This window comes from Microcaecilia unicolor, chromosome 1 (assembly GCF_901765095.1).
Source record: "Microcaecilia unicolor chromosome 1, aMicUni1.1, whole genome shotgun sequence".
Taxonomy (NCBI): Eukaryota; Metazoa; Chordata; class Amphibia; order Gymnophiona; family Siphonopidae; genus Microcaecilia; species Microcaecilia unicolor.
The window spans coordinates 45,088,452-45,112,087 of record NC_044031.1 but is presented as its reverse complement, the minus strand read 5'-3'; the positions used below and the strand labels follow the sequence as shown (position 1 = coordinate 45,112,087).

The 23,636-nt window shown below is 45.4% G+C and overlaps 1 protein-coding gene across 1 annotated transcript in view; it reads left to right on the top strand.

The window, feature by feature from the left end:
* Positions 1 to 23,636, top strand: part of PTPN23 (protein tyrosine phosphatase non-receptor type 23) — a 157,639-nt gene that overhangs the window by 65,494 nt on the left and 68,509 nt on the right. Inside the window, exons 9-15 of the mRNA XM_030196672.1 lie at positions 1,841 to 1,888; positions 3,470 to 3,526; positions 11,090 to 11,148; positions 12,707 to 12,786; positions 13,119 to 13,233; positions 16,090 to 16,155; positions 18,221 to 18,366. Of these exons, the coding sequence (XP_030052532.1) occupies positions 1,841 to 1,888; positions 3,470 to 3,526; positions 11,090 to 11,148; positions 12,707 to 12,786; positions 13,119 to 13,233; positions 16,090 to 16,155; positions 18,221 to 18,366 (571 nt within the window). The remainder of the gene's footprint in view (positions 1 to 1,840; positions 1,889 to 3,469; positions 3,527 to 11,089; positions 11,149 to 12,706; positions 12,787 to 13,118; positions 13,234 to 16,089; positions 16,156 to 18,220; positions 18,367 to 23,636) is intronic.

Sequence of the window (23,636 nt, the reverse complement as noted above, 5' to 3'; positions counted from 1 at the left end):
CTATTCCGCCTCCTCTTTTTTTCCCATTTCTTGTCCAGTGGGTGATTTTGTATTTTGGTGGGCATGTTTCTAAGATGGCGGGGTCTGTGGGGCTATGGAACCAGGTTTCTGTGATGAATAGAAGGTGTAAGTTATCTGTGGTAATCCAGTCTAGTATGTCTACTGAGTTGCTTACTGCTGATCTTGCATTGATGTATAGGATAGGCAGAAAGAGATACAAACTCATACAGATATACACTCACCCACTTCATACAGCTTCTGTCAACCCTAGCAAGAAACATTTAGGGGGCCTTTAACCAAACTGCAGTAAAAAAAAATTGTCCATACATGTGCTTATGCGGGTCATTCCCATGCGCCCTAGACCATTTTTTCCGCATAGGTAAAATGGCTGAACGTCCAATATATATTTTTTTCCTATTAATGGCCACACATTCATTTTTCCCATTAGCAAGTGAGCCCCTTCCGCCACCTATTTTTATTTTGATGTAGGTGGTAAGGGCTCATGAGCTAACCACATGCTTATTGGTTATCGCACAGCAATGTAGCTGCGCTAACTGATTATCCCAGAACATGCCCACTCTGTGCCTCCAGCGCTAAAAAAAGTGGGTTTCATGCACCAGTACCAAAATTACTGCAGGATGCCTGCCTGCAGCCTGTGGTAAAAGCATTTTAAGCTTTGGTAAGCACGCGTTTGTGCTTACAGCAGCTTAGTAAAAGAACCCCTTAGTAATTAAGTCAGCAGGAAATTCATGTCAGGTTTACTAGTTAGTGATTATCGCGTGCCAAATGCCACAAAGCCCGTAGGAATTGAACGGGCTTTCTCGCATTTGGTGTACTGCTAATCACTACAGCGGCTTTGTAAAAGGAGCCCTTAATGTTTTATTTTTCATGCATTTTCCTTTTTTCCAGATTTTTTTTTTTGCATATTGAATTTTATGTTGTTTCTCTTTTTTGATAATAACTTTTTTAGCTTGTTAACTCTGTCTGAGATTGATCAATGACACAAAGCACTGTGTCTTTAGACAATCTCATTATTTTTTTGCTTGCAGTTTATAGATACCCTTTCTGGTTAATGTGCGATCCCTCGGTTTTTGTAGAGTCACAGAATTCCCAGAAAGTACCAGAGAATAGCTTGCAGACAGGATACTTGCTCAGAGGCACATGGGAACCCAGTTGCAATGTAGGAGGTTGCAACACAGGAGCAGATGCCACTGTAGTGCTTGTCCGGGGCCCTCAAATAGTCAAAAGTTTAACCCCAGGTGGGTGTTAGGGGTAGAGGTGCAGCATTAAGGAGGTCATTCTGTAAAGAGCTGCCTAAAATTAAGCGGCAAGTACACACGTAAATCCCAGTCCTCTGATCTTCATCATTTACGCACATAGGTGAGCATTCACTTTGGCAAGGCTCACACTTATGTGCGCAAATGGCTCTCAAATCTGTCCTGGGGGACCACCAACCAGTTAGTTTTTCTGGTTATCCCTAAGGAATGAGCAGGAGACAGATGTCCATGCTTGTCACCTCCATTATATGCATATTCATTAGGGATAGCCTGAAAGCCTGACTGTGCTATAAATTAACATGTGTATCTTCCAAATCTAGGCTTGAGCATTTACATCAGCTTTGTGGCTGGCATATGTGCTGGTGCCAAAACACATATGCACCTGCTTTCCTTTATAGAACAGAATAGATCTAAATATAGGGGCCCCTTTATAGAATTGTTGTGCGTGATACCTATGTCTTGAGGTTTTGGAGGGGGGAGCGGTTGATGAGGAAGGTTTAGTGCCCAAAGTCTTCCTAAGAACTAAACTTCTGAAGTTTTGCTTTGTGTTACTTTCTTTCCAGCTGCACATGGGGAAGCAAGCTGAGGAGCAGGAAAAATATGGAGAAAGTGTGAGTAACCTGTTCTCTTCTCTGTGGTTGTTGAGACTGGGGTTGTGATTAGGGATATGGTGGCTGCCAAGCTCATAAATGCACTAACGGAACAAATACCTATGTCCTATCAGCTGGAGAAACCAAAGTAATTGTAGTAACTTTAAAGTCCTGGTAGACTTGTGGCAGATTTAGGAGGAACCATCAGCCCTTTAGCCTGGGGGTAGTTAATTGTCCTGTTTGGTAAGTGACGTTGATGGAATGCTCTTAAGAAGAACAGTAAAATAGGTTGTTGTAAATGATTGTCAAATGAGTGCTTGTTACAGAAAAAAAATCCAGTTGACTGGAGCTGTAGCAGGGTGTGTGCTACTTTTTACACAAAAACAGAAAATGGCATCAGATAAAGACCATAATGACCTATCTAGTCTTCCCATCCATACCAGCTACTAATTTCTACTATTGCTTCCTCTGTTAGAGAACCTCTGTGTTTATCCCATGCTTTCTTGAATTCAGATATAATCCTCATCACCATCTGCTGGAAGACTGATCCATGCGCTCACCACCCTTTCCATAAAGACGTATTTTCTTACATTACTCTAGAGTTTGTCCCCTTTCACCTTCATCGTATACTCCCAAGTTCCAGAGCTTCAATTCAGTTGAAAAGGGCCAGCCTCCTGTGCATTTTTGCCAAGGAGGTATTTAAATGTTACTAACATATCTCCCTTCTTCCATCTTTCTTCCACTATATACCTATTGAGATTTTTTTAAAGTCTGTCCCCATTCACTTGGACAAAGACCACTGATCATTTTCGTAGCCGCCCTCTGGACTGACTCAATTGTGTTTATATTTTTTGAAGGTCTCCAGAACTGTACCAGAGACTTAAACAAAGACTGTCCCCTCTTTTTTTTTTCCTGCTGGCCATACCTTTCACTATGCACCCAAACATCCTTCTGGCTTTTGCCATCACCTTTTCTATCTGTTTTTGTACCTTAAGATCATCATGATACGACCCCCCCCCCCCCCCCCAAGTCGTGTTTTTATTTCATGCACAGAAGTACTTAACCCCCCCCCCCCCCCCCCCCCCCCCGGACTGTACTGCTCCCTCAAGTTTTTGCAGTCCAAATGCATGACCATGCATTTTTTTTTTTTAGCTGCAAAGACTAGACTATTCAAGCTTTGCTAAATCTCTCCTCATGCTGTTCACAACTACACACCATCAGGGGTATCTACCATATTGCAGATTTTGGTATTAACTTCAAAGAAGCAAACCTTATCAGATAGGCCTTCTGCAAGTTTGCTTTCAAAACGTTAAAAAGAACGAGACCAAGAACTGGTCCCTACAGCACACATCAGTGATTAGAAAGTGAAAGTATATTTTCCTTAGTTATCATTGCAGTCCTGTGCAGGAGTGTTGAGGTGAGTTATCTCTCATTGCTTGACTTTTGGGCAATCAGCTAACAAAATACATGTCCCCCGGCTCCCTAGTCTGGGTTACTAATATATCTGAGAGTTCAAGAATAGAAGGAATGGGTTCTACCAGGATAGATGCATCTAGACTCCTGGGATTTAAGTTCATAAATCTGATAAAACTGTTTTTGCAGGTTGCCTACTTTCAGAGTGCTCTGGATAAACTCAATGAAGCCATCAAACATGCCAAGGTAAGATTTGTTGCATCTGGTTTCATAGAGAAGCTTGTCTTAGTTTTAGAGTTGTGATTCACAGCCCTTTTTGGATTAGTTCATGATCCACTCTCATCCACTCCCCAATCATTGGACCTGTTACTAAAAGTGATGCCACAAAAAAGCAAGAGAAGCTGATGAAGTCCCCAATGGTGTCCTGTGTTGCTAAAGAGAAGAGGTGCTAGTGAAATCCCCAATGGTGCCTTGCATTAGTAACAAGCAGAGCCTGGTAAGAGTTTCACCAGATTTCTGTTGTTGGCCACAATCAGATAAGAGTGGAGAGTCACCATCCTTACCTTGGGAGTTAGTTTATTCAGATTTGTCCTCTTAATTCTTAGCATCAGCCAGTGCCCCCTACCATTCTCATACTATAATTGCCCAGGACTACTTATTTTCCTTGTGTTTTGTTCACACCTGGTGCCACCTGCTCTTCTATGATCCCAACTGAGTATGACCCTCATATTATTCCATTTAGCAGCTTGGGATTGGTTACATGTTCGGCCTGATTGGCTACATATGCTGATCCTACATTGGTTATACTTGACACTGTGTGTTAGGGGAGGTAAGGATCTGCTACAGCCAGCCCTGACCGGTTCCTTTTCTTCAGTGCTACTGACACAGAGGGCCCCTTTTACTAAGCCGCATAGGCGCTTACGCACGGCCAATGCGTGTCAAATTGGAGTTACCGCCCAGTTACCGCATGGCCCTTGCGGTTATTTCAATTTTGGCGTGCGTCCGCTACGCAAGTCTGAAAAATATTTTTTATTTTCTGGCATGCGTAATGAACGCACGCCAAGTGGCGTCTGATGCACATAGGTCATTACCACCCAGATTCTTTACCACTAGGTCTATGGCTGGTGGTAAGGTCTCAGACCTAAAATGGATGTGCGGCAATTTTGATTTTGCCGCACGTCCATTTTCAGTTTTTAAAAAAGGGCTTTTTTACCGGTGCACTGAAAAATGGATTGGCGTGGGCCCAAAACCCGCGCCTACACTACCGCAAGCCATTTTTCAACACACTTTTGTAAAAGGACCCCCGAGTTTGCTATTGTAAACGCTCTAAAAAATAAATTCCCAGAGGCTCCAAGGGTGGCCCATCCCAAAAGGCAAGATTGAATGTGAAAGAGTGAGATTTTTAAGGCAGTGTGGCCGGGACATAAATCTGGAAACAAGAGTGTTATATTGCTTCACAAAGGAAAGTTGTAGCACAAACACAGGGCACTAGTGTTATTGAGATCCTGCTGGACCTAGGAGGACATTTTAAAAAATCAGCACTAGCTGCATTAGTGTGTTCTCAGTAGCAACGAAAAAAGCATCCTGCACTTCCAGGCAGTTTGTGATGTCATAAAACCTATGCAAAAAAGTCACTCGGCACCTTAAATTAAACGGACCATGCCATAAAAATGCTAACTCTTGGAATTCATATAGCAACAACCTTGCCTGCCAGATGCACATTTAGAAAAGCTGACATATTTCAGTCCTAACCCTCTAATTCTATAAAAGTCTCTAAAAATTGTATGTGATCTAATTAGTGCCGATAATTGGCTTTTAGCAAGCAATTGTTGGAATTAATTAGATTTCATTGAAATGTACACACATAAATTTAGGTGCGGGATTCACATGTAAATTTTATGCATGATTAAAAAAGGGTGTGAAACTGGGTGGATCAGGGTGTTCCTTTAAGTTGCGTGCAGAGTTACAGAATAAGTGCATCCATGTTTAAATTTATTGCATGGGTATTTGCACCCACGTTTTAGTTGGTGCACATGGCTGCGCCTAAAGTTTGGTGCAATTCCCGCTGGGTATCAGCGCTATTCTACAAATCGTGCCTAACTTTAAGCACGTTTTGCAGAATAGTGCTTTTTTTCTGTGCCGATTTGGTGCCATATATAGAATTTACCCCTAAATACTTTTTCCTACCTTTGATGTCTGGACCTCAACTGGTGTTCCTCTCAGTCCATTTTTCTTGCTTCCCTACTATCTTGTTTTCTCCTGATTCTTTTTCCAGGGTTTCCTTTATATTTTGTTTCTTCTCTTTCTACTCCTGGCATCTTCACTATATAATAATGATCTTTCCCTTTCCTCTCTCCACTTAAATTTCATCCCTCCTTTCCCTCTCTTATCCTTGGTCTCCCTTTTCACTTACCTACGTACCTGTTTTCCATCTGCCTCATCTCCTTCCCAACCCATCCTCCCTTCTCTCTCAGCACCCATGGCCCTCCCATTCCCATTTTTCCCTCTTTCATCCACTTCCTAGACCTTTGTATTTGCCTTCCTCGGCTTTCTTCTGCCACTCCTGCCATAGTTCCTGCTATTGCGTATCTCCTCCCTGGTCTCCAATCCATTTTATACCTCTTACCACCCCCACCCCCCAAGCCTCACATTACTATGTTCATTTCCTCTCTAACTTGATGTCCACCCCTTTTCATTTCTTTATAGGTCTAAACCTCTCCTTTGTCTCTCACCCCATTTCTTTCCACTTCTCCTTCTCACTCCTCCTGGTCCTGTAAACACTAAAGCTTACTTAGCATTTCACACTGACCATAGATACCCCCAGAAATCTAATACCACCTACTGATTTGCCAAGTCCTCCTGAAACCCCACCCAGTCTCCAAATCATCTCCACTCTGCCTCCAACACAAGTCCAAATCCTTCTTCTCGATAATATATACCTCAAGTCTTATTCTCCTATCCAGTCCTCAAGTCCCCACTCCCCTTTCCCTTCCCCAATATCAGTCTGTTCTTTCTTTCCCAGCTTCAATACTTTCTACTTCCTTCTTTTCCCCTTCCCCCAAGAGCTTCTAGATTCTTTGCCACTCCTGCCCCTCTCTCCTTTAACACCAGCCTGGCACTTCTCTCATCTCTCTTAGGGTCACCAGGTTGCTAGGCCCAAGAAAATCATGGGGGGTACAAATCTATTTTTACATACTTTGTCAACAAAATCTTTTTCACCATCCCTTCATTGCCTGCCCCCCCCCCCCCCCCCCCCCCAGGTATCTTCTATGACAGCTGCTTTTCTTGCCTTGGTCGCAATTAACCCCACTGCCCAGCACCTCTCCTTCCTCTTCTGACTATGCAGTTTGTTTATTTATTTAAAAGATTTATACCCACTTAGCCGGGGCTCCGCTAAGTCTCTTGGCAGTCCTGGGGATCAGATGAGACAGATTCCCTCCCCAGTGCTGCTTTTCACCCTTGAGTCTTCTGGTCTTGCTTCCAGCGCTGTTGTGTGTCTTCTTTCAGCTTCTTCATGTGCTTCAGTGCCTGAATCTTGGGTGTTTAAGAGAATGAGTTCTCAGCATGACAGCTTGTGATGTGATATCTCTAAAAATCTGGCAGTTAAGATTCAAAATCAGTGGCATGCTATACTGAATATTATGTTTAAGTCTTTTTATTGGTGTTGAGGACATGAAAAACAACCAAAGTGAAACTATTATCAAATATAAACAGCAAAAATAATGAATAAACAACTTGATATACTAGATGAACACCTGCCCCTGTACCAAATCTTGTTTATAATTGTATTATTATTATAATTGTATAATTCTAATACAGTGCAATCTGGGACCAAAGAAATGCACTTAACCATTGTGACCCAAAGAAGCTTGACATCTGATAAACATATGTACAGTACTGTTTATTATTATACGTACAGTATACAGTGTCCAGTAACTGACATTAGGCGTACTTGAAGTAATCAGTTATAGTCCTCTGTACACTAATGGGTTTGTGAGTTCCATAGACTACGTCTGCCAGACGGTAAAAACTGTCATAGCACTGACATCCAGTGGCCTCCAGATAGGCCCGCATGGTGTTGAGACTCTCCAGCGCTCTTTCAAAAGTGACTGGTGGAGGTTGTTTAATTTCGTCAGCATGTGCCTCGCTGCTCATTTTATCCTCTGTTTCATCATCAGTCGTTGTTGCCTGCGTGTAGGTGCCTATCTCCACATTAGTGCTGTCGTCAGCTGTTTGTAGATCATAATCAACAGCTAGGTAGCGATGAAACTCCTCTTCAGTAACACCGGCTGGGATGTCAATAACCTGTTCATCTGACACGTTTGCAACGGCTACATCCCCCTCCACATCCTTAACAAAGCTTGCCCGCTTGTAGCAGTTCACAATGGTTGCCTGTGTAACATGATTCCAGGCTTCTTTCTGCATATGTAGGGAATCCAACAGTGATAGATTAAGAGCCAGTTCAACAGCACATTTATCCTTGCCAGTCTGGTCATCCATAACGCTCATCAGACGACGTAGTACAAGAGCCCGATAATGTTGTTTGAAATTGGCTATTATGTCCTGATCCATAGGTTGGCTCAGAGAGGTAGTGTTTGGTGGCAGGAAGACCACCTTGACGTTAGACAGCCTGACATCATCCCTGTGTGCAGCACAATTATCACAAAGCAACAAAATCTGACGCTTTTGTGCCCGCATTCTAGTGTCTAACTTCTTTAGCCACTGCTTCCAAATTTCCCCAGTCATCCATGAATTTGCGTTAGCCTCGTATGACACAGGGAGTCACTTAACTTTCTTGAAGCAACGGGGCTGTTTGCTCTTTCCAATGATGAGGGATTCCAACTTCTCACTCCCATCCATATTGCAGCAAAGGATGATCGTCATTTGGTCCTTCGACGTTTTACCTCCAGTAGTTTCAGCATGTTTGAATGAAAGTGTTCCATCAGGAATCGCTCGCCAGTAGAGACCGTTTTCGTCAGCATTGAAAATGTCACGAGTTGCAGACTCGTTCAAGATGGTAGAAAGAACTGAAACAACCCAATTTTCTGCACCAAAGTCATCAGCGTCTTGTTTCTCACCATGCTGTTTCTTGAATTTTATGTTGTTCCTCTCCTTCCATCTTTCCAACCATCCAACAGTGGCTTTGAATTCAGTTAGTCCAAGACTTTCAGCTAGCTGATTAGCTTTCTCCATAAGCAGTGGACCACTGACAGGAACTGTCTGCTCCTGACTCGAGAAAACCACCGAAGAAGAGCATCTTCTACCTCCTCAGCTTTTCCCGCCCGTTTTCGTTTCTGCTGTGGGTTTGTTTTGTTTTGCCAGTCTTCCAGAAGCTGGTCTTTCTGCTTCAAGACATGTGAAATTTGACTGGGATTGACACCATATTCTTTAGTAATAGATGCTTGACTTTGTTTTCTAATTTTTTAAGAACGTCTATTCGTTCAGCCAGTGTTAGTCTTACAGTTCCGCCACGACGACAACAACCCCAGTGTACACTCTTAACAATATTCTTTTGCTTATTCTGCCTGTGGCAGCTAAAGGGGCGGTAAATTTGAAATCTCGTTGGTTGTCACGTGCCAATCGGCTTCCATATTCCATGCGCGCGCCTATTAGGAGTCTTTCCTGCAGAGGAGCGGTCTTAAACCATGCATATAAGCGAATCTTGCACTTATCAGTGGTGCGCTAAACCGAAGTTTGTCCCCATAGAAATTGATGGCGCCAAAAAGGGGACCGAAGTACGGCGTGCAGTTAAACAGAGCATGTACTTATCCGACATGCACTTAAATGGAGTGCACTGTATATCATCTCTTGGTCCATATGTTAAGAATTCATCTACAGTTGGGTCTGCCACAGGAGACCCTCACCCTGATTCTTACATAGAAATCTTTGGCAACAGATTTATTGCTGTAGTTATAGGTGTTCTGAACTCCTAAAGCTGCCTAAAATTAATTAGCAGTAGTATTTTATTATCTTTTAATCAAGGCAGTTACAATACATAAATTACATGCCCCAATGTAAAGAACAGAATTTTAATAAAGTTTATGCTATAAGGCAGGCACAGACTCAGGGTTCTCTGTGGGAAGTCTGTAGAATTGCGAGGAGGTGACTTGGAGGGGCGTAATCGAACGTCGCCGGCAGCGCCACAGCTGGCCGGAACCGTATTATCGAAAAAGATGGCCAGCCATCTTTTTTTTTCGATAATACAGTTTAGCCTGGCCAAATGCCAGAGTTTGCCGGGTTTGAGATGGCCGGTTTTGTTTTTCAGCGATAATAGAAAAAAATGCTGGCGATCTCCAACCTGGCGACATCCAAGGCATTTGGTCGTGGGAGGAGCCAGCATTTGTAGTTCACTGGTCCCCCTGACATGCCAGGACACCAACCGGACACCCTAGGGGGCACTTCTAAAAATTTTTAAAAATATATACAAATACCTCCCAGGTACATAGCTCCCTTACCTTGGGTGCTGAGCCCCCCAAATTCCCCCCCCCCAAAACCCACTCCCCACAACTCGACACCACTATCGTAGTCCTTATGGGTGAAGGGGTGCACCTACATGTGGGTACAGCGGATTTTGTGGGGGTTTGGAGGGCTCAACACTTAGCACCACAAGTGTAACAGGTAGGGGAGGGTGGGCGTGGGTCCACCTGCCTGAAATCCACTGCAACCAACATAAACTGTTCCAGGGACCTGCATACTGCTGTCAGGGAGCTGGGTATGACATTTGAGGCTGGCAAAAAAAAGGTTTTTAGTTTTATTGTTTTAGTGTGGGAGGGGGTTGGTGACCACTGGGGGAGTATGGGGAGGTCATCCCCCATTCCCTCCGGTGGTCATCTGGTGAGTTGGGGCACCTTTTTGAGGCTTGGTCATGAAAATAAAAGGACCAAATAAAAGCAGCGAAATACTGATTAACGCTGCTTTTTTTTCCATTATCCGCAAAAGCCGGCCATCTGGTAGCCACGCCTAGGCCCACCCATGTCCCGCCTTTGCTTCGCCGCCGACACGCCCCCTTGAACTTTCGCCGGCTTGGCAACGGGAAAGCGGCGATGGTGTCAAAAGAGCAGCTTTCGATTATACCGATTTCGCTGCTTTTGCGAGATTGCTGGCCATCTCCCTATTTATGTCAGAAGATCGCTGGTGATCACTTTCGAAAATAAGCCTGTTGGTCATCCTGTGAAGACCTGTTTACTCATTTCATGGACCTGCTTTAGGCATCAGAAAAGAGATCCATAGAGCCCATAAATTTGGAGGAATAAAAACCAAAATCTTCAATTTTTTTCATTTGTGAAAGCAGCTGATACAGAGGCCACCAGTGGATTGCCAATGCTTATCAAACTTTCTATGGCCGTGACCCCATTTACACATACACAGAAAGCATGCAACACCCCCTGTCCCCCAGGTGTGAGCTGATGTCTCTGTGGAAAGTCTTCCCAGATTGCAACCCCAAATGTGAATTTTTCAACCCACAATTTGAAAAGCCTTAGGATAGGCCCTCCAAATTGCTGTCCAACATTTCCTGGCATTTTCTAGCAACATTTCCTAGAGCCTGTGGATCCACTGGTCACCATGCATGAACTGCCTGCTAAGAATTCACTATCCCTGGTGGGTGGGTATGTGAGTGTATGGGGACCCTGGTAGCTGATCCCTGAGTGTAGAGGGAACCTTACAGCTGGTAATGCTCCCGTTAACTTGTGGTAAGTTTGACTTGTTGCCATGAGTGGAATATGTCTTTTTAGGTTACTGAATGTTGAGGTGGAGGGTGGATCCACATTATGGTGTAATAACACAGCATTTCCTCTTTTTTTTTTAAAGGCTCAGCCGTCAACTGTGCAAGATGCGCTGCGATTCACGATGGATGTGATTGGAGGAAAGTGAGTGAAAAAATAGGGGCTGCTGCAGAGCCAGGGTTTACAACCCCTGGAGGGAGACCTAGTTAAGGCTTGTATTTGCAGGATTCTGAAAGGAGCCGTGGTGTATCAGCCTCAGCCGACGACTATAGCTACGTGGAAAAAGCTTATACAGACTTATACAGTCTGTGCCAGAGCCGGTGGCGGGGCGGGTGGTTGGGAGGTGGGGATAGTGCTGGGCAGACTTATACGGTCTGTGCCCTGAAAAAGACAGGTACAAGTCAAGGTAAGGTATACACAGAAAGTGGCACATACGAGTTTATCTTGTTGGGCAGACTGGATGGACCGTGCAGGTCTTTTTTTTGCCGTCATCTACTATGTTACTATAGTTACTTGGAAAATTGTCCTCTAGAGTCTAGATAGCACATGGACTTTCAACTACTTCGTCTCCTAGAAATGATTTGGATAGGTTGCCTCTTTAGAAATCTGTAAAAGTTCAATTGCAAGGAGAGCAAGAGTCACCTTCCACCACTCTCTGGAGCCCTGTGCTGTATGATATGTTCACAGCTGCTTTACAGGTGCCTGCAAAATATATTTCTATAAGTTAGAGATGAAGAACTTATGACATACAGAAGAATAATCCAAACTATTGCTACATAGTGCTGGGCTCCGTCCTATGAGTCGCTACCCAGGAAAAGAATCTAGGGGGTGTGTCTACTAAAGTGTGCTAGTAAATGAGCTTAGCACATGCTAACACAGGACTTCCCTGCGCACGTTGCTAACCCATTTCTAGTGCACCCAGGAAATAGGGCATTTTCCAGTATTTCTCTTTCAGGTTGTGCATCAATGTTGGCATTAGTGCACGTAACCGGAAAAAAAATTGATGGGGGAGCACTTACCGTCTGCTGTTTAGGAGGCACTAAGAGCTTCCAAATTATGGATGTGCTAACCAGTTAGCATGTAGTAATGCGTTGGCTGCTTAGCTCGTCCAGGCCTGTTTTCCATCCTGGCACATATCCTCTCCACAATTAAATACAAAAAAATAAATATCGCGCACTTAGCACACACAAGCAAATTACCACACAACGCTTTAATGCTTTGTGCAGTAAGCATTTTCATGTGTCCTTTAGTAGACATATTCCTAGGTGTCATTGTGGATATTATGTTGAAATCTTCTTTTCAATATGTGTCCGTGGCCTAAGAGCAAATGTAGCATTAGGGATTATTAGGAAAGGTGTGGAGAATAAATGGAATCACATTTTGGGATCCTGCCATGTAATTGTGGCCTGAATTGTCCACGGTTAGAAACAGAATACTGGGCTTTATGGACCTTTGTTCTGACCCAGAATGGCAGTTCTTGTGTTCTCATGTAGTTAGGTACTAGATAATTTAAAGGTTCTCTTAGCTGCATTGATGGATCAGGCCAACACTGATGGACAAAGGACAGATCTGGTTCTTGAGATGGGATTTGACATGAAGGAAGGAGATGAGTTGTTGCAAATATTGACAGCCTATACCAGGAATCACTAGAAGCACATCCTCTTGTATGTGTGCCTTTCCTCAATTTATTTCTTGCTTCTAGGTATAATTCTGCAAAAAAGGACAATGATTTTATCTACCATAAAGCAGTGCCTGCTCTGGACACTCTGCAGCCTGTGAAAGGTGAGAAGCACTCAAAAGTCAACCTCTCCCACTAAAACAGTTTCTCTTCACCACACCTTAGTTTAGAAGCAATCCATATGCCTCTGGAAATGGTCTCTGCACGTGAGGACTCGTATTCCAGAGGAGACCTGGAGTCTTTCACAACCTCTCTTGCTACCCGTATGACCGCTTTGCGGAGCCATATCACTATGCATTGTAGGAATGAGGCTTTAATGGCATATAACTGTTTTTTTAAATTTGCCCTGCCCACCATGAGTTTGCTTCCATAGATATGCAGTAAGTCATTGCATAGACAGACTGTGCAGTTGCTCTGATGTGTTTTCTTTACCCAGGCGCTCCCTTGGTAAAGGCACTTCCTGTGAACCCCACCGATCCTGCTGTGACTGGTCCTGATATTTTTTCCAAACTGGTGCCAATGTCAGCTCATGAGGCTTCTTCCTTATACAGGTGTGTAGAAGAGTCTTTCATGGGATGCGAGGGCAGTGTTTAAGGCGCTCTGCAAAGTCTAACAAACTGCATGAGGGACTGGCACAGAACAGAAAATTGCTGATGCCTCTTAAATCTTGATAAGATGGGAGAGAATTTGTTTGTTTGTTTGTTTTCAAATCTTTTTTATTGAGAACTTGACAAGTACATCTCTCCAAGTCAAGATCATTACATGGTCATTAACAGTAAAATACAACAGAAAATGAGATTATATCTAAAAGGAAAGAAGGCACAAATGAAATCTAATATTTTGCCTTATTGTTTTTCCATTTTGTAAATCCTCCAGACCTGTGATAGATGTGATCTGGATAGATGGTGGGGAAATAATCTGCTATAACCCTTCTATAACAGATCTAGCAGCTAACATTAGTCCATTTATCATACATCTATCTATAGAAGGGAAATTAGTTTGAAGATTAACGTCCAGTAACATAAGGCTGAAATTAAATGTGTTGAGAAGGACCGCTTTCAAAAATTTTTGAATAGAAGGGCATTCTCACCAAAGGTGTGTAAAAAAAAAAAAAAAAAAGAAAATCCAACATCCACAGTTCCTCCAGCAAGGGTCAGAAACTTCGTTTAAGACATTTAGAGGTGTTATAATCTCTAAGCGGGTCATTTACTAAGCCATTGTAGGATTTTTAGCTTACAGTAAACACCGAGGCGCCCATTATATTCCTATGGGCGTCTCGGTTTACCACCAGCTTATTTCTGCCACGAGCTAAAAATGCTACCGCGGCTTAGTAAAAGATCCCTTAAATAAGTCATACCTGTGTGGAGACTGAGCAAAATGTTTTGAGTTATGGTGCAAAAGATATGCTGCCTCCTACAGCTAAATGTTCAAGGTAATGAGTTATTGGTGAGTGGGATTTTGTAGCTTTTCCCATCAGCTTTCTTGCGTTCTCTCTTGCCCTGTACTTTAGCCTTAATCTTCCTCCTTTTTGTTTCTCTTTTCATGTTGACCCTGCCATCTCTCATAATCTCATCCCTCCACCTCACTCTGTTTTCTCTTTCGACCTCTCCCACCCTACCCTCTTCATTGCTGTATCTGGACATCTCCTCTTCCCTTGTACTTGCTGATACTTATTCTCCTATCACACTTCCCCACTCAAACCCTGCCTCCTCCTTCCTCCTTCACTCCTTCATGCATACCTTCTCCCTGCTTCCTCTCCTGTCTTTCTTGGTTCAAAGCTCATAGTTAAACAGTCCTGTGATCAGTTGCGGAACTGAAACTGTTAACAGCAGAGCCGGAGCAGAAATGCAGAGGCAACAGACAGGCTCTGTAAATCTAAATGACCTGGGTGTCATCTCCCAGTCGGTTATAAAATTTTGTTCACGATTTTGACTTTCTCCTTAAGAGTTTTTTTTTTCCCCTTCCTTATATACTGGGTGGGTGCAGATAATAAAAACAAGGTCTATAGTAAGTGAAGGAAAGCAAACTGTTTTCCAGGCAGCATAGTGCAAAAATAAAGTATTCGAATATCACCATAACCATTCTGAGAAGTGGTCTATTGGGAGAAAAGAGCCCTAAGATGTTGTCTTCACTGTTCTCTACACTGACCGGTTATACAAACATTTATACTTTGTGTTTGAGGCTCAAGAAAATATCCTAGCTGTCGGTAAATCCAATATTGAAAACTATACTGAAAATGTCTCTATTCTAGGACAAGCAGCTTTTCCACCCTTTGGTATCAAACACATCTTCTCAAAATGGATAAAAAAAGACCTCAGCTACTGCTCAAAAGCACTAAAGACATATAGGCTAGAGCACAAAACAGCCATCATAAGTCAGAAAAAAAAAACTCCACTAAGAACAGTGTTCAGCCAGAAGATCAGAAAAGACTTCTTGCCTGCTGGGGCCATGAGACAGAAATTGATCCCTTGTCGGGTTTTGAGAGTGAGCTTTGCTCAAGATGATGGTTGGAAGAGACTTTTAAGATAAGTGTCAGTTTACATAGATGTCACTTTTTTTTTTTTTTTTTTTTCCTGTGAAGTTGCATTGCAGTCTTGTTTGATCTTCTGGCTGAACATTGTTCTTAGTGGAGTTTTTTGTTTTTTTTTCCGGACCTATGATGGCTGTTTTGTGCTCTAGCCTATATAACCTTTGGGGCTTTTGAGCAGTAGCTGAGGTCTTTTTTTTTTATTTTTCTCCACTTTGAGAAGGTGTGTTTGATACCAAAGGGTGGAAAAGCTGCTTGTCCTAGACTAGAGACATTTTCAGTATAGTTTTCAATATTAAGTTTCTAGTTCGTGTATTATTTAGTCTGTGGTAAATCCAGTATGCCATGAGGATAATCCTAGAGCCTTCACAGGAAGGAAGGTACCAACTTTGAAGTAGACCCCTTAATTCTTGCAAAGAAAAAAAAAGTAGAAAAAATAACTGTAAATCCTGCCTGATATGCTATATTACCAAGTAGCTGGTGTTTTCCTGGTTATGACCCGAAAATGATAACATTTTACAACCCAAGGAAACAATTTTTAGCTATTTTAAAAAATCATAGAGGCTTTTTTTGGATTATAGTTTCACAATTTGAGGTCATGATCTTGAACATTCTCAGAATCATAACCGTGGCCTAACACAACATTCTAGACCTTTTCTGGTATTTTCTATATCCCAAGTTTGGGTGGTCCCTGGAGACCCTATTATAGAGAGCCTCTTTAGGAAAGAAACTCTGCTCAGCAGATGAGCTCTTTTTAGTCAGTAGTCCTAACAGTTGTCATGGGCTCTTCCTATTTTGTTGGTGTGATTGAACGTGTGACTGAAATGTAGACTTGGAGTATTACTTGCACCTTTTAAGATTTTCTTTCATCTTTTACCAGTGAGGAAAAAGCCAAGCTGCTCCGAGAACAGATGTCAAAAATCGATGCCAAGAATGAAATACTTGAGTAAGCATTGGTTAATAGTTTTGCCTTTGTTCGATTCCCATTTTTTTCTAGTTGGTTAGTTTAAGAATTCATTCACATCCTTCCCAGCTCTCATCCCCACCTTCTTTCCTTGGCACACACCCTGAGCTTGTCTTCGTCCCCGACCATGCTAATTGGCACAAGAGGAGGAGGAGAGCAGCTGCATGTTGGGCCGTGTCCATATCTACCACCTGATTTTGACTGCTGAATTTGAATTATGAAGTTGTACGATGTTTTGCATGGTTCAGACCAGCAACCAGCCAGTGCAGTAAAGGAAGAGAGTGTGTCCAGAACTGCAATTCGTGCTTCTCCTCCTCCTCCTATTATGCTGATTTTGCACAGGAGGAAAGTTCTGCATGGTACAGTGACACAGAATTCCCCCATGTGATAAAAATTCACAAAAGGTTCCTATAATAATATAAATACTGCACGATAAGGGACATACGGGAAGAGCTACTTTCACAAATGATGAGATTATGAGATATAAAGTCAATACAGACTGCCCCAGCACTATCCAGAAAACACCGGAGTGGTACGGGTTACGGGTTGGAGGAAAAAGTTACTGGTTAGCTCCTGTACTTAAACTGCTATCCAGATAAAGTTAGGACAGAAAAATTGTTTTCCTAACTTTAGTTATTTGTATAGCAGTTTGAATAACACTGCTATCTAGATATGCAGCGCTGCTCAAAAAAACAAAAATGGCAGCAATGGAGCTTAAATGTTTGGCCCACCAATATAAACCATTTGGCGGTACCAGTGGCGTAGCTAAGGGTGGGCCTGGGTGGGCACAGGCCCACCCATTCTTGCCTCGGGCCCACCCAGCCCATGAAGCTCCCCAAACTCTTCAGTGGTGTTGCCTCACTACTCTCTCTCCCGCTTCTCCACTCGTGGCTTGGCATCTGCCCGTCTCTCTCTGTAACTCCCCCCCCCCCCCCCCCCCCCCCCCCGTTCTACCTCAGAGCTATTGCTGGTGGCAATTCCTATAGGCATCCTGCATCAGCCCTGCAGGCTTCTCTCTATCATGTCCTGCCCTTAATGATGTCACTTCTTGTTTCTTTGGCGGGAACGTGGTAGAGAGAAACCTGCAGGGCCGGAGCAAGTTGCCTGTAGGAATTGTGATGGGCAACATCTCTGAGATAGGACTGGGGAAGGGGGTTCAGAGAGAAATGGGCAGACGTCAGGTCATTAGAAAAACCCACTATATTGTATGTATGTACAGGAGTGGGGGTGGGAAGGGCCCACCCAGGTTAACTCTAGGCCCACCCAAAATGGCAGATCTGCCTACACCCCTGGGCGGTACTTAATTTCATCAGCATTTGGAATAGGGCTGGATATGATTATTAATAATTCATCTGTCAAAAAGAACAAATGCAGTAGACTGCTGACAGAAGACTGGATCTATCTGGCAGGGGCGTAGCTATGGGAAGCCATGGGGGCCTGGGCCCCCGCAAATTATGTCCGGGCCCCTAGTTTGGCTGGTGGGGGTCCCCAACCCCCGCCAGACGAAGCCTTCTTCAGCGCCGTCTCCGGCGCAGCCGCGTTCCTGCCCTGCTGTTCTTGCTCCTCCTGTCCTATGTACACTGACGCTCCTTTACGTGAAACTGAGAAGGAGCATCAGTGTGCACAGGACAGGAGGAGCAAGAAGAGCAGGGCAGGAACGCGGCTGTGCCGGAGACAGCGCTAAAGAAGTCTTCGGCTGGTGGGGGTTGGGGACCACCACCAGCAAAGGTATTTGCGAGGCAAGGGGGGTTGCGAGAAGGCGCGGTGGCGGGGGGGAGAGGTGAAACGAGGCGTGGCGGTGGGGGTGGTGGAGACGGGGCGGCACTCCCACCACCATAAGGTCTGGCTATGCCCCTATCTAGCATTAATAAAACTTTGCATGAAATCACCAAGGAGTTATGTCTTACACTATTTTCATATTATGATATCTTCTATATTCCGAACAGTTAAAGTTGATCATTGCTTCTCTAGGATATGAGAGGCCAATATACTCTGATTTCTTTATGGAAACTGGTACTGGTTTGTTTGTTTCTTTCTTTCTCTGTAGGCAGTTCACAGACTGTCTGCAGCTGGACCCAGAGACAGTGGATAACCTGGATATGTACAGCCACATCCCACCTGTGTTGATGGAGAAGTGTGCAGCTCTGAGCGTCAGGCCAGACACTGTGAAGAACCTGGTCCAATCTATGCAGGGTAGGTACTGTTTTAGTAACTGTTCTGGGCTTTCCCACTGAACACTCATATCCTTTTCACACTTCAGGCCTTAGTGATTTTGCATAAAGCTGGCGATAGACAAATGGGTCAGACCTGTAGGAAGTGGATACAAATAGAGTACTACATGTGAGGAAGAAGAATATGGATGTGCAGTGTACTTTGAATGAGGCAATGCCATATTTTATAAAGTTACATTCTACACAATCTAAACGTAAGTCTTTTTCTAGGTAGAATACAATAAAAAAAAAATACAAATATACTTCCTCTGTATCATGACCAGAACTTGTGGGTTATACCTGTCAAGCAGCACGTGTGGGGTCAGAGATTCTAGAATTGTGGACTTTACCCTATTACAGCACCATGCAGGCACACACTCACACACCCTTCCTCGTCTATGGAACACACAGAGTAGACCAGAATAATTTCTCTCTATTTGCTTTTGGATGAAAGAAGAACCTTCTACACTGATGGACATTTTTGCTTGGGAAGTAGATTTTTCCCTACATACTCCTAGGTCCCAGGGAAGCCTGGGTTAACGGTGATATTTTGAGAGTTGCGTACAGTGTTTTCAGTGCCGATTCAGGCTGCAGCACCAGCCTCAATTATTTCAGAGCCAGCGCCACCTGACTGAAACTTCAGTTTGGCTGTTCATGAAAGCCCTGGCTGAGCACACAAAGCTTTATTTGCACTGTGCCAGAGCCGGTGGTGGGAGGCGGGACTGGTGGTTGGGAGGCGGGGATAGTGCTGGGCAGACTTATACGGTCTGTGCCAGAGCCAGTGGTGGGAGGCGGGACTGGTGGTTGGGAGGCGGGGATAGTGCTGGGCAGACTTATACGGTCTGTGCCCTGAAAAGGACAGGTACAAATCAAGGTAAGGTATACACAAAAAGTAGCACATATGAGTTTATCTTGTTGGGCAGACTGGATAGACCATGCAGGTCTTTTTCTGCCGTCATCTACTATGTTACTATGGTGCATAGCTGGTGGGGACTCAAATTGTGTTAGTCAAAGGCTGCCAACGTTCCCAGTTGGCGGACTTGGTGGACAAGCTCCCTTCTGAGCAGGCCAAGCCCTTTCAGCAGGTGGTCAGGCAGCTGAAGGCGTGTAGGAAATTCCTAGCCAGGGGAGGTCTTTGACTCTTTTGATGTTGCATCCAGGGCTGCTGCGCAGGGTGTGGTGATGCGCAGGCTCTCATGGCTGTGCGCCTCCGACCTGGAAAGTCGAATCCAGCAGCGGATTGCGGATGCCCCTTGCCGGGGGGACAATGTTTTTAGGGACAAGGTCGAACAGGTGGCTGAACAGCTCCACCAGCGGGATACCGCTTTCGACAAGTTCTCCTGCCGGCCGCCTTCAGCCTCTACCTCTTCGGGTAGACGTTTTTATGGGGGAAGGAGGATGGTTCCCTATTCTTCCGGTAAGCGAAGGTACAATTCTCCTTCCCGCCAGCCTGCTGCTCAGGCTAAACCCCAGCGCGCGCGCTCTCGTCAGCAGTGCGCGCCTCAGGCCCCTGCGGCTCCTCAGCAAAAGTCAGGGGCAGGCTTTTGACTGGCTCCTGCAGAGCATAGCCGACGTCCCAGTGTCTGTGCTGGACGGCCTACCGGTCGGGGGGAAGTTAACATTTTTTCACCAAAGGTGGCCTCTTGTAACCTCCGATCAGTGGGTTCTCCAAATAGTCCGGCTAGGGTACTCTCTCAATTTGACCTCCAAGCCTCCAAATTGCCCACCGGGAGCTCAGTCCTTCAGCTTCCAGCACAGGCAGGTACTTGCAGAGGAACTCTCCGCCCTTCTCAGCGCCAATGTGGTCGAGCCCATGCCACCGGAGCAAGAGGGGCTGGGATTCTATTCCAGGTACTTCCTTGTGGAAAAGAAAACAGGGGGGATGCGTCCTATCCTAGACTTGAGGGCCCTGAACAAATATCTGGTCCGAGAAAAGTTCAGGATGCTTTCCCTGGGCACCCTTCTTCCCATGATTCAACAGGACGATTGGCTATGCTCTCTGGACTTAAAGGATGCCTATACGCACATCCCGATTCTGCCAGCTCACAGGCAGTATCTTCGATTTCGTCTGGGAACACGGCATTTTCAGTACTGTGTACTACCTTTGGGCTCGTCTCCGCGCCCAGAGTGTTCACCAAATGCCTAGCCGTAGTAGCGGCTTCTCTACGCAGGCTGGGAGTGCATGTGTTCCCTTACCTTGACGATTGGCTGGTAAAGAACACCTCCGAGGCAGGAGCTCAGCAGTCCATGCAGGTGACTATTCGACTCCTGGAGCTGCTAGGGTTTGTGATAAATTATCCAAAGTCCCACCTTCTTCCAGTTCAGAAACTCGAATTCATAGGAGCTCTGCTGGATTCTCAGATGGCCCGTGCCTACCTTCCAGAGGCCAGGGCTGACAATCTGCTGACCCTTGTCTCCTCAGTGCGGGCGTCTCAGCAGATCACAGCTCGGCAGATGTTGAGATTGCTCGGCCACATGGCCTCCACGGTTCACGTGACTCCCATGGCCCGCCTTTGTATGAGATCAGCTCAATGGACCCTAGCCTCCCAGTGGTGCCAGGCTGCTGGGAGCCTAGAGGACGTGGTCCGCTTGTCCACGAGGTTTCTCCTCTCCCTCCATTGGTGGACAATTCGATCCAATTTGACCCTGGGACGTCCCTTCCAGATTCCTCAGCCGCAAAAGGTGCTGACCACGGACGCGTCACTCCTGGGGTGGGGGAGCGCATGTCGATGGGCTCCACACCCAGGGGACTTGGTCCGTCCAGGAACAAGGTCTACAGATCAACCTCCTGGAGTTGCGAGCGGTCTGGAATGCTCTGAAGGCTTTCAGAGATCGGCTGTCCCATCAAATTATCCAAATTCAGACAGACAACCAGGTTGCTATGTATTACATCAACAAGCAGGGGGGCACCGGATCTCGCCCCCTGTGTCGGGAAGCCGTCAGCATGTGGCATTGGGCACGCCGGTTCGGCATGTGGCTCCAGGCCACGTATCTGGCAGGCGTAAACAACAGTCTGGCCGACAGATTGAGCAGGATCATGCAACCTCACGAGTGGTCGCTCAGTTCCAGAGTGGTTCGCGAGATCTTCCAAGTGTGGGGCACCCCCTTGGTGGACCTCTTTGCCACTCAGACCAATCACAAGGTCCCTCAGTTCTGTTCCAGGCTGCAGGCCCACGGCTTTCCTTCTGTTTTGGGGGGAAGGCCTCCTGTACGCGTATCCTCCCATTCCTCTGAGATAGGGAGGACTTTGCTGAAACTCAAGCAAGACAAGGGAATCATGATTTTGATTGCTCCTTTTTGGCCTTGTCAGATCTGGTTCCCTCTTCTTCTGGAGTTGTCTTCCGAAGAACCGTGGAGATTGGACTGCTTTCCAACCCTCATCACGCAGAACGAGGGGGCGCTTCTCCATCCCAACCTCCGGTCTCTGGCCCTTATGGCCTGGATGTTGAGAGCGTAGACTTCGCCTCCTTGGGTCTGTCAGAGAGTGTCTTCCGAGTCTTGCTTGCTTCCAGGAAAGATTCTACCAAGAGGAGTTATTTTTTCCTCTGGCGATGGTTTGCTGTGTGGTGTGATGGCAAGGCCTTAGATCCTCGTTCTTGTCCTACACAGACCCTGCTTGAATACCTTCTACATTTATCGGAGTCTGGTCTTAAAACCAACTCTGTAAGTTGGTTTTAGTGCGATTAGTGCATACCATTACCATGTGGAAGATAAGCCGATCTCGGGACAGCCTTTAGTAGTTCGCTTCATGAGAGGTTTGCTTTTGTCAAAGCCCCCACTCAAACCTCCTACAGTGTCATGGGATCTCAATGTCGTTTTCACCCAGCTGATACCTCCTTTTGAGCCACTGGACTCCTGTCATCTGAAGTACTTGACCTGGAAGGTCATTTTCTTGGTGGCAGTTACTTCAGCTCGCAGAGTCAGTGAGCTTCAAGCCTTGGTGGCTCATGCTCCTTATACCAAATTTCATCATAACAGGGTAGTCTTCTGCACTCACCCTAAGTTCTTGCCGAAGGTGGTGTCGGAGTTCCATCTGAACCAGTCAATTGTCTTGCCAACATTTTTTCCCCGTCCTCATACCCGCCCTGCTGAACGTCAGCTGCACACATTGGACTGCAAGCGAGCATTGGCCTTCTATCTGGAGCGGACACAGCCCCACAGACAGTTCGCCCAATTGTTTGTTTCTTTCGACCCCAATAGGAAAGGGGTCGCTGTCGGGAAACGGACCATCTCCAATTGGCTAGCAGATTGTATTTCCTTCACTTATGCCCAGGCTGGGCTGGCTCTTGAGGGTCATGTCACGGCTCATAGTGTTCGAGCCATGGCGGCATCAGTGGCCCACTTGAAGTCAGCCACTATTGAAGAGATTTGCAAGGCTGCAACGTGGTCATCTGTCCACACATTCACATCTCACTACTGCCTTCAGCAGGATTCCCGACGCGACAGTCGGTTCGGGCAGTCGGTGCTGCAGAATCTGTTTGGGGTTTAGAATCCAACTCCACCCCCCTAGGCCCATTTTTATTCTGTTCCAGGCTGCACTCTCAGTTAGTTGGAAAAGTTTAGATCAATCTCAGATATGTCCTCGCCGTTGCAAGGCCCAATTGACCAATGTTTGTTGTTTTGAGTGAGCCTGGGGGCTAGGGATACCCCATTTGTGAGAACAAGCAGCCTGCTTGTCCTCGGAGAAAGCGAATGCTACATACCTGTAGAAGGTATTCTCCGAGGACAGCAGGCTGATTGTTCTCACCTACCCGCCCGCCTCCCCTTTGGAGTTGTGTCTTCCCTTCTCTTGTTTTTGCTTGGTACGGGACTAGCGAACACGAGCGATTTCGGGCGGGAAGACGGCCGCGCATGCGCGCATCGCGGGCGCGCGCGAGAACTATCAAACTCTGTTGCTAGGAAGATCTCCGATCGGAGGGGCTGCCGTGGACGTCACCCATTTGTGAGAACAATCAGCCTGCTGTCCTCGAAGAATACCTTCTACAGGTATGAAGCATTCGCTGTTTGTGGATGGTCTCCGGTGACTTATTCAGATATGGTACAGTTTCTGAGAGGCTTTAAGCTGTTGAAACCTCTTAGGCATCTGGTTGTGCCTCCTTGGGATCTGAACCTGCTTCAAAGGATCTTACTTTGAAAATAGTATTCTTGGAAGTTATCTATTCAGTGAGGAGACTATCAGAGCTGCAGACCTTGTCTTAAGAGACATTTTATGGTTACTTCTTGTGAGAAGATAGTAATTTGTTTGGTCCCTTC